General features: G+C 41.0%; 1 protein-coding gene across 1 annotated transcript in view; it reads right to left on the reverse strand.

Moving 5' to 3' along the window:
* Positions 1 to 8,223, reverse strand: part of HSDL2 (hydroxysteroid dehydrogenase like 2) — a 57,574-nt gene extending 49,351 nt beyond the window's left edge. The window contains exon 1 of the mRNA XM_004004010.5: positions 8,169 to 8,223. Coding sequence (XP_004004059.2) covers positions 8,169 to 8,185 — 17 coding nt within the window. The 5' untranslated portion in view covers positions 8,186 to 8,223. The remainder of the gene's footprint in view (positions 1 to 8,168) is intronic.
* Between the last annotated feature and the right edge of the window lie 3,671 nt (positions 8,224 to 11,894).

An 11,894-nucleotide genomic window follows, 5' to 3' on the forward strand; every position in this document is an offset into this window, starting at 1 on the left:
AAAAGAAAGTGAAGTCGCTCAGTTCTGTCTAACTCTTTGCGGCCCCATGGACTGTAGCCCACCAGGCTCCTCCACCAATGGAATTTTCTAGGCAAGAGTACCGGAGTGGGTTGCCATTTCCTTCTCCAGGGGATCTTCCCTACCCAGGGATGGAACCTGGGTCTCCCTCATTGCGGGCAGACGCTTTACCGTCTGAGAGTAGGGTGGATCCTTAATTCAGTATGACTGTGCCTTCATAACAGGAGGAAAGACGACATAAAGACAGACACACAGGGAGGACGCCACGTGATGACAGAGGTGGAGAGTGGAGTAAAGCAGCTGCCAACTAAGAACGCCAAGGACTGCCGGTGATCACCAGAGCTAGGGAGGGGCAAGGGGTCTACTCATAATTTCAGAGGGAACACTGAGATCGCTAGGGCACTGCTAACACCTGGACTTCAGACTTCAAGTCTTCAGAACTCAAAAAAATAAATTTCCATCTGAAGCCACTCAAAAAAGAATTTCATTCTTGTTGTTGCTGTTTGTTGTTTTAGTTGCTAAGTCATATCTGACTCTTTTGTGTCCCCATAGACTTCAGTGCACCAGACTCCTCAGTCCATGGCGTTTTCCAGGCAAGAATACTGGAGTGGGTTGTCATTTTCTACTCCAGGGGATCTTCCCTACCCAGGGATGGAACCTACATCTCCTGCATTGGCAGGTGGATTCTTTACCAGGGAGGGATCAAGGGAGCCACCAGGGAAGCCCAAGAACACTGGAGTGGGTATCTTCCTGGGTATCTTCCAGGGCATCTTCCTGACCCAGAAATTGAACCAGGGTCTTCTGCATTACAAGTGGATTCTCTACCAGCTGAGCTACCAGGGAAGCCCTTCATACAGTATATGTCATTACATAGTTTGCTTCTTTCACAAAACATGGTTTGGAGACTTATCCATACCGGTGTAAATAGTTTCACTTACTTTATTTAATAGACAATATTTTGCATATGAGCATATCCATGGGATCGCAAAGAGTCAGACACGACTTAGTGACTGAACTGAACTGAACTGATACTATAAGGTATTTATTCATTCTACTGTTTATGGACCTTGAGGAGGGTTTCCAGTTTTGTTTTGTTTTGTTTTTTTTCTATTATGAACAATGGTGCTAAAAGAATCTTGTACACTTCTTCCAGTCACACATACAAGAGTTTCCCCAGGGCATATACTGACCGATGAACTACATTTTCCCCCATATGGACAACCAACAGTTCCAGTCTGAAAAGCCTATCTTTCCCACAGATCTTGAATGCCAGCTTTGTCATAGACTGAATCTCCAGAAATAAACATCTATCTCTAGGCTCTCTCTTCTATTTAATTCGGTTAAATGGATTGCACTATCTTAACAGCTTTCTTGGCTATACTTGGATCTTTGCTTTTCCACATAGTAGAAATTAGCTTATTTAATTGCATAAGCAAAATCAGTTGGGGTTTTGATAGAATTCAATGGACAGAGGAGCCTGGAGGGCTACAGTCCATGGGGTCACAAATAGTCAGACACAACTGAGCAACTAAGCACGCAGCACAGCAATGTGAGAAGAACCACCATCTTTAAGACACTGAGTGCTCCAGTCCATGAACATGGTATTACTCTCTGTTTCGCACCTGGAACCACAGGATGTCCCTCTGTAATCAAAGGTAATATTCTGACCATCCAATCATGGTGTTATCAGATTTTCCCACTATTTAATTACTCTAGTTTCCCTTGCAATCAGTGCAAAGTTACTTAAAGACCATTTTTTAATTATTACAGAATTTTCAAATATTTTCAAAAATACAGAAAATAATGTGATAAGTATCCATGTTTATTTAACAATTCAACAACAATCACAATTTTGAAAATAATTATCAGAAAGCAAACCTCAGAAGTTATTTAATTTCACTTACAAACGCTTCAGTATGTACCTCCAACTTTTATATAACAATGTCATTATCACAACTAAGAAAAGTAACGGTAATTCCTCAAAATCAACTAGTACCCATCTTTATGCAAAGTTTCACAATTATCTCAAAAATATCTTTTTACACTTGGTTTGATTAAATCAGGAGGTGTAAGGACTTCACATTGCATTAATTTGTTACAGATACACCTTGAGAGATTGCAGGTTCAATTCCAGACCGCCACAATAAAGTGAATACTGAAATAAAGTGAGTCACACAAACGTTGGTTTCCCAGTATATAAAACAGTTACATTTACACTGTGGTCTTTTAAATATGCCTAAAAAATATACATATTTTAATTTAAAACTATTTTATTGCTAAAAAATGCTAACCACCATCTGACAAAGCAAGGTTCCCATAAACTTTCAGTTTGTAAAACACAAAATATCTGCAAAGGGCAATAAAGGTACAGCACAAATAAAATGAGGTATGCCCGTACATCTTACAAGTCTCTTATAATCTGTAACAGATTTTAGATTTTCTTTATGCCATTTATTTGCTGAAGAATATACGTCTGTAGAACAACCCATATTCTGGATTTTGAAATTCTCATTTTTATAGCCATTGTACTGTACTTGCTGACTTTTTTACTTGTGCGCGTGAGTGCGTGCTAAGTTGCTTCAGTCGTGTCCTGCTCTTTGCAACCCCATGGACTGCAGCCCACCAGGCTCCTCTGTCCATGTGATTCTCCAGGCAAGAACACCTGGAGTGGGTTGCCTACCCTCCTCCAGGGGATCTTCCTGACTCAGGGATGGAACCGGAGTCTCTTACTTCTTTACCACTAGCGCCACCCGGGAAGCCCTTTTGTTTGTGTGCAGAAATCTAATTTTTCTCATTGACTTTTGTATCCTGACAGTGTATCAGACTCTTATTGAATCTAGTAATTTAGTTATACATTATTTTGGTTTTCCAGTTAGATAATCATATCATCTGCAAATAATGACAGCATTATTTCTTTCATTTCAAGCCGAATAGTTTTTCTTTCTTTCTCCTGCCTTATTTACTAAAGAAAAAAAAAAAAAGTTTCCAGATGGAAGGTCAGAGGTACAGGAAGGAATAAAAGCCAAAGATAATTAAGTACAGAAAGCAAAAAAAAGTTTTTATACTGCTAATTAGCAATAATATAAATGATATAATAAATAATAACATCTGGAGGTTAAAATAGAATTAAAATAAATTGTTACAATAACAAAAGTTAAAACTGGAATGACTGAAGTTCAACTTTTTTAGGTCCTTGTATTGTTTGTGGGAATGATAAAATTTTATTTACTTCAGACACTGGTAAGTTATACACACCTTTAAACTGTCTATGTTAAACATGATAAATACAAATTCCAGGTCTTAATAGTTTTTGTGACAAGAATGGGATTCTAACAAAGACATGGCTTTCTAACAGAAAAAGGACAAGAACTCTGTTAAGACAGGTTGTAAAGTGAAAGTCACTCAGTTGTGTCCAACTCTTTGCTACCCTGAGGACTATACAGTCCATGGAATTCTCCAGGCCAGAATACTGGAGTGGGTAGCCTTTCCCTTCCCTTCTCCAAGGGAAATCTTCCCAGTCCAGGGATTGAATCCAGGTCTCTTGCACTGCAGGTAGATTCTTTATCAGCTGAGCCACAGTGGAAGCCCAAGAATACTGGAATGGGTAGCCTATGCTTTCTCCAGCAGATCTTCCTGACCCAGGAATTGAACCTGCGTTGTAGGTGGATTCTTTACTAACTGAGCTATCAAGGAAAGACAGGTTAGAGAAGAGAAAAAGACCCCAGACACTCTTACTCACGGCAGAGGGGAGGGTAAGGATCACTGGTTCTTCTGCTAAAGAATCAGACCAACAAGAGGTGACATATTAATATTTATTAATTTTATTAATATTTATTAATACTGTAAGATGCAACAGTATTCAAATTACTACACTAATATGACTATCAATAATAAATCTACCAATTAAAGTTCAAGATTTCTTTGTACTCTCTTGTCCTTAGAGCAGATGTCTCTAAAGGTATACAAATTACTATGTTAAAATTATTTGAATTATTTTTCTATGTATATTTATGTGAAAAGCTTGACATATAGTTAAGGTCCTCTGTTTATGATGACAGTCCACTTTAGTTTATCACTACAAAACCTGTACTTTATTTAAAAGTCAAATCTGGATATTCCCTGGTGGTCCAGTGCTTAGGACTCCTGTGCTTTCACTGCCAAGAGCCTGGGTTCAATCCCTGGTTGGGAGAACTAAGATCACATAAGCCGCACTGTGTGGCCAATAAAAAAGTCAAAACCTTATAAATGTGTATATTTAAAGAAGTTCAATCCTTTGCCTACAGATTCCTTAATTTCCACTTACCCTTATTATATTTCTTTTTTTTAAATATGCAGACACACATAAATATATAAAACATATCCTGTGTGTGTGTATAATTTTCCCTTCCTTTTTATACAAAAGGTAGTATACATAGTGTTAAAATAATTTTTAAATGTAAGTATTTAGATGAAAATGTCCCAATTATTGCTTTAAAAAGCCCTATCCACAGCAGATACAAACTATTACATATAGGAAAGATAAACAACAAGGTCCTACTGTGTAGCACAGGGAATTGTATTCAATATCCTGTGATAAACCATAATGGACAAGCATATGAAAAAGAATGTTCATATCCTTTTCCATTATGGTTTTGAGAGAGTCAATTCCTAGGCAGGTTGATAAGAAGTCCGGGGGTCCCCGAGGAGAAAAGGGGTCTGGGGTTCTCGAGGAGGAGGAAAGGACAAACTTTTTTTTTTCTCTACATTTCTTAGTCTTAATCACATAAAATGGTTTGTTTTTTTAAAAATTTTTTAGCCCAGAACCGATGATAACACAACAAACAACTCAGTTTCAACTTTGTACTGCTGCTGCTGCTAAGTCACTTCAGTCATGTCTGACTCTGTACGACCCCATGGACTGCAGCCCACCAGGCTCCCCCGTCCCTGGGATTCTCCAGGCAAGAACACTGGAGTGGGTTGCCATTTCCTTCTCCAGTGCATGAAAGTGAAAAGTGAAAGTGAAGTCCCTTAGTTGTGTCTGACTCTTAGCGACCCCATGGACTGCAGCCCACCAGGCTCCTCCGTCCATGGGATTTTCCAGGCAAGAGTACTGGAGTGGGGTGCCATTGCCTTCTCCGAACTTTGTACTAGGGATTATATAACAACAAAGGATCCTGCTTGAGGACAGTTTCTCCTTCCTGAAAACCTTCTGATTAACCCTGATATTTCAGAATGTATATTATGAGAGTGGGTCTCGTAGGATCTTTCTATTGTTACATTCTAATCCGTTATCCTAAAATGTAAATTGTGGGAGTGGGTCTGGTAAAAATTTGGTACCATTCTTTTGATTTACTGTAATAACTAATTTAAAAAGTATATAACTCCCTTGCTAACACTAGCAAGGGGAGGCATTCTCCGACCCCTTCTGATGTCTATGTCAGAAGCCTTCTCTGTCTCTTTTCTTACTTTAATAAAACTCCGCTACACAAAAGCTCTTGAGTGATCAAGCCTGGTCCCTGGTCCCAAAGCTAACTCTTCTTCTTCGGAGATGACGAATCCAACATCGTTCACCATAAGCCATCAGTTTATATATATACATATATATGTTTGTGGGTTTCCCTGGTGGCTCAAACAGTAAAGAATCTGTCTACAATGCAGGATACTTGGGTTCTATCCCTGGGTTGGGAAGATCCCCTGGAGAAAGGAATGGTTGCCTGGAGAATTCCATGGACAGAGGAGCCTGGTAGGCTACAGTCCATAGGGTTGCAAAGAGTCGGACACAACTGAGCAACTAACACACACATATATGTTAGTGTGTGTGTACATATATATGTATAATTGACTCACTTTGCCATACAGCAGGAATTAACACAACATTGTAAATTAACTATACTTTAATAAAATAAATTTAAGAAAAAAAAAAAAGGCTCTACTCCTTTGCCTTTGGTCCACTTGGATTGACTCTCAGTAGGATGAAGGGCATTTTCATGCTCAAGGTCTCAGGCACTGGCAGAAACAAGGGCAAAGTCCGCTTTCCTCTTAACCTGAAAACCACCTGGTCTATACCTCCATTTCTAAAGCATCAGAACCAGAGTATAGAAGGTGAGAAAGCAGAAAGATTCCAAATTCCTCATTACTACTGGTAGATGACTAAAACTTGCCAATGCAGAGTTAGCACTACAATTTACCAAAATTCCCTAGTACCTCAAAATCATGGTAAATGTGATGAATCTTTAACTATTGAAAGAAAAAAAGCAATCACTTTGAAAAACACTATACAAGTTAAAGTTCATTTAGAAAAATAAACATCTGACAGTAACAAAGAAAATTCTGAAAAAAAAAATCCAGTTGAGGCAGGAACTAAGCCTTCTGAAATACTAAAACACTCTATAAAATTAGAGTAATTAACATAATTTAGCACTGGTACACGAACAGATAGACCAAAGTAATAGAATAAAAAAGATCCCTATGCATACAAGAATTCAGAGGTGGAATTTCTGACAGAAAGAAAAAATAACTAGTCAGTCAATGGTGCTGGAACAATTGTACAGCCAGCCATCCATCTGAACCAAAATGAAGTGGGTTTCCTAACTCACTTCCTATGCTGAAATCTGAGTCCGGGGGAAAAAAGCCCACAAAAATTCCAGAAGAATATTTACAAATTAAAAAAAAAAATCTTTGTTTAAGATGGCTTTTTATAGCTTTGTCACAAAAAACACAAAAGTCTTAAAAGATAACTTGATTATCATTGATAACTGATTCAATAAAACCACATGGTTCTGCATGATAAACATATAGGATAGTCAAACTCAAGATGCAATGAAAAAACACTGAGAAAAAATTTCTAACATGTATGATATAGAACAAATTACTTTTCAGTAGAGAGATCTCAGAGATCAATCAAAAGCCTAACTGTGTAAGCCAGGCAAAGGAAAAGATACACAGATGGTTTTAAACCAGGGTTTCTCAATCTACACTACTGACATTTTAGACAAGATAATTCTTTACTGTAGGGGGCTCCACGTGCCTTATAAGATGTTTGCCAGCATCCCTGGACCCTCCCATTAGATGCCAGTTAGCACTCCACTCAATTGTGACAATAAAATGTGTTCCCAGATATTGCCTAATGTCTTATGGGAATCAAAATTACTCAACAAGAACTGCTGCTTTAAACATATAAAAAGATCTGCTTCCTCACTCTTTGGTGCAGATTTTAACTATAATGAGATGACATTTTTTTCTCTAGTTAGATTTTTATTATCAAAACAGGTATTTTTATTATCAGACATTTTGCTGTTTACCAATGTGTTGGGTTAGGAAATCGCATTAATTCTTTTCAGTGTGCAACCTCTTCGGAGGGCTTTTGGTATTAACTATCAAACTTGAAATGCTTACACTCTTTGATCCAGCAGCTTCATTGCCAAGAATTTATTATGTGGATACACTCAAATATGTGAAAAACAGGTGAATACAAGGATAATTATGGCAGCAAAGATGGAGTAACAAAAAACTAGAAATGATCTGGTATCCAATGATGGGGGTAGGTTAAATAAGGCTTCTCAAGTCGAAAAAATTCTGGAAACTGGTTGCACAACAGTGCAAACATATTTAACACTACTTAACTGTACACTCAAAAATAGTGACGATGGCAAACCTTATGTGTATTTTAGCACAACTCAGTATCATCTCAAAGTAAAAAAAAAAAAAGCCTCCCCAAAAGACACTCATCCTTTAAGGTTAGCTTAGTTTGTTACTACCTTGAAATCCCTTTTTAAACACCCCTTATTTTCTCCTTCCAGAATTGAGAGTTCTGAGCAAGTCATTAATTGCACAAGAGTTCCGGTGACCTTTCACCCAGAACTCGCGGCCTCCAGCCGGACACGCAGCTGTATCTCTAAACCCAAAGTTGGGACCAGCCCTAGAGGCGGCGGGATACCTCACTCCGGATCCTTTATCTATGAGATTTTAACACGACTGCCACCCCCAAGTACATACCTCTGCGCTACTTTTCACAAGTTACCGCAGGTTAGAGGAACACTGCATCCAGGGCGAACCAGCGTTCCAGATCGCTCCGAGTAGTATCATTAATCCTCCCACCGCCACGTCAGGGCCACCCAAGCCATCCACTCCGCCCGGCCCGGTTTCCTCCCCCACGGCGCGAAACTACTTACCCAGTGTTGGGCAACATGATTGCGGCAGATCGAAGTCAGGGGCGACAACGGACTCAACGAGCGACCACAGAGAAGCTGATTTTCCCCCAGCATTTAGCCCCGCCCCAGACCCCGCCCCCGGGGCCCGCCCCCGAGCTCTGCGGGAGGTGCTGGGCGCTCCAAGAGGCGGGAGGTGGCTGAGTGCGCCTGCGCACGCCGTGGGCCTCGCTGGCGGGCGGCGCTGGTTTCCTTCTCTCCGCAGCCTGCCCTCTGGCAACCACTGCTACGCGCAAGCGCTGAGAAACAACTCCGCCCCGCCCCTCCTGCGGGGGTCTCTATGGTGACAATTGGTCTCCAGCCTGCGCGTCTAGAGGTACTGGGCGCGTCAGCCGCCAAGTACGCCTTTTCCCGGCTTATGAACGTTTCCCCGCCGCCACGCAGAATTCCTTTGCCGGGGTGGGGTGGGGTGTGGTCATTTGGGATGTCCATTAGGGACCCTGAAGGCTGAGATACGGCTTCTCAGCGGACTTTGGTTCTTGGTCCCCTTGCCGTCCACGCTGGCACCACGCCCTCGGAGGCCCGTCTTAGGAACGCTTTTCCTGGGCAGATAAACACTTCTCCTAGAAGCCGGCCAGCGGCGCATTTCGACTCTCCCACTGAATCTGGACTAAAGCCAGCCGGACTGCAGCTAGACAGCCCTGTAGTGAGGAGTAGCTTCTGAATCAGAGCTCTGCAGTAGTCAGTCTTGCCGAAGAACTCAGAGTTAACTCTGATTGTTCTACTCTTTGTCAATATCTCGGCGAGGAAACACCCAGGCTCAGTGCTGGAATAAGGTGAATTCTGGGACTTAGTATTGCTTTTGGTAGTATACCTTGGACATAACTCAGCTACCCTAATGAACTAGAGACTAGCACAATACTTTTAGGGAGACGAGAAGAAATTCTGTTTTGAAGAGGTTCAGTTCAGTTCAGTCGCTCAGTCGTGTCCGACTCTTTGTGGCCCATGGACTGCAGCACTCCAGGCTTCCCTGTCCATCACCAACTCCCGAAGCTTACTCAAACTCATGTCCATCGAGTCGGTGATGCCATCCAACCATCTCATCCTCTGTCCTCCCCTTCTCCTCCCGCCTTCAGTCTTTCCGAGCATCAGGGTCTTTTCCAAGGAGTCAGTTCTTCCCATCAGGTGGCCAAAGTATTAGAGCTTCAGCTGCAGCATCAGTCCTTCCAGTGAACATTCAGGACTGATTTCCTTTAGGATTGACTGGTTTGATCTCCTTGCAGCCCAAGAGTAGAACAGGGTAGAAAAAGGGTGAAGAGGTAGAACAGGATAATGTTGTTATGTGAGGACTAGCTGAAGAAACTAACCTGGAGATAGGATATGGACTCACCAACTCGATGCACATGAGTTGGGGTGAACTCTGGGAGTTGGTGATGGACAGGGAGGCCTGGGGTGCTGTGATTCATGGGGTCGCAAAGAGTCGGACATGACTGAGTGACTGAACTGAACTGAACTCTCCCTTTTATCAGAAGCCGTGAATATCTCTATTTACTCATTTATATCACTTTTGAGTGTCATAGGCATTTGAATTTTCCATCTATGATATGGTCCTTAGAGACTCCAGAGAATTTACTTACTCAAGAAGTATTAGCAACTGTGGGTGCTAGTCAATGGAGATACAGGTGGACCAAACAAAGGCAAGGTCTCTCCCTATGTAAGAGGAATAAGGAGTAACCAATGTGTTCTTTAGGCTGACCAACTGTTTGCAAACCCATGGACTACAGCCCATCAGGCTCCTCTGTCCATAGGTTTTCCATGCGAGAATACTGGAGTGTGTTGCCATTTCCTTCTCCAGGCAGTCTTCCCGACCCAGGGATCAAACCCCTGTCACCTGCAGTGGCAGGCAGATTCTTTAACACTGAGCCACCAGGGAAGCCTGTGTTGAAATATTAGGTGTTCTGAAAAGAGTGATGATAGAAACTGTTAGAAAAAAATACTCTCCATTCACTCAAGAACATGAAGACAACCTACAGGGTGAGAGAAAATATTTGCAAATCATACATCTGATAAGGTATCCAGAATCTATAAAGAGCTCTTAAAACTCCAGCAATGAAAAGATGAGCAACCTCCAATTTAAACATGAGCAAAGGACCTCAATAGACATTTCTCCAAAGAAGACATGTGAACAACCAGCAAGCACATGAAAGGAGGCCCAACAGCATTATTTATTAGGGAAACTCAAATCAAAACCACAGTGAGATTTCACTATACACCCACTAGGATATCTGTAATAGAAAAGATGGAGCAACTTTCCTGGCAGTTCTGTGGTTAACATTCCTCACTTTCACTGAAGGAGGCATGGGTTCCAACCCTGGTGAGGGCACTAAGATCCTGCATGCCACCTGGTGCAGCCAAAAAAAAAAAAAAAAAAAAGTTGGAAAATACTGTGTTGGCTCATTATTAGAGAAATGCAAATCAAAACCACAATGAGGTACCACTTCACACGAGTCAGAATGTCTGCGATCCAAAAATCTGCAAGCAATAAATGCTGGAGAGGGTGTGGAGAAAAGGAACCCTCCTACACTGTTGGTGGGAATGCAAACTAGTGCAACCACTATGGAAAACAGTGTGGAGATTCCTTAAAAAATTGCAAATAGAACTACCTTATGACCCAGCAATCCCACTGCTGGGCATACACACCGAGGAAACCAGAATTGAAAGAGACACATGTACCCCAATGTTCATCGCAGCACTGTTTATAATAGCCAGGACATGGAAACAACCAAGATGTCCATCAGCAGATGAATGGATAAGAAAGCTGTGGTACATATACACAATGGAGTATTACTCAGCCGTTAAAAAGAATTCATGTAAGAATTAAATCGCCAGTCTATGTCTGACGCAGGATACAGCATGCTTGGGGCTGGTGCATGGGGATGACCCAGAGAGATGTTATGGGGAGGGGAGGTGGGAGGGGGGTTCATGTTTGGGGACGCATGTAAGAATTAAAGATTTTAAAATTTAAAAAATAAAAAGAAAATACTGTGTTGGCCAAGATGTAAAGTAGTTGACACCCTCAAACATTGCTGGTGGAAATGTAAAATAGCACAGCCACTTTGGAAAATAGTTTTGCAGTTCCTCCAAAAGTTAAAGCATAGTTACCAGCCACTGGATGTCTACACACAGAAGGGCAATTCCATTTTTGGGTATATACCCAAGAGAAAGGAAACGTGTTGAGACTAACCACTAGATGGCACTGGTATTTTAAAATTCTCAATTATATAATACTGCAAAACGTTAATTTGTTAACAATGTTGTGATATATGTTATAATCTGATTTGGATTAAGGCAAAAATAACAAATTTCTTTATAGGTTCCTTATAAAGGGGAAATAAGAGGACGCATAAATTTTAAGTTCCTTAAAATAATGCTTTGTATCAGTAAAACAGGATGTGATGGTCTAATCTGTATTACTATTTTTTCAGTTATCACAGAATAAGCAACTGTGTCTTTGGTTGTTTGACTTCTAAAGTCCATCAAGTTTAATTCTTCAGTGTTAGTGGTTTTCAAATACATAGGAGATTGAAAATGAACTTAAATTGAAATATCAAAGGATATGATGTTAAAAGGGGCATTCCAGGTGGCACAGTGATAAAGAAACCTCATGCCAATGCAGGAGATTCAAGAGACTCAGGTTGGACCCCTGGTTGGGGAAGATCCCCTGGAGTAGGAAATGGCAACCCACTCCAG

This window comes from Ovis aries, chromosome 2 (genome assembly GCF_016772045.2).
Source record: "Ovis aries strain OAR_USU_Benz2616 breed Rambouillet chromosome 2, ARS-UI_Ramb_v3.0, whole genome shotgun sequence".
Lineage (NCBI taxonomy): Eukaryota > Metazoa > Chordata > Mammalia > Artiodactyla > Bovidae > Ovis > Ovis aries.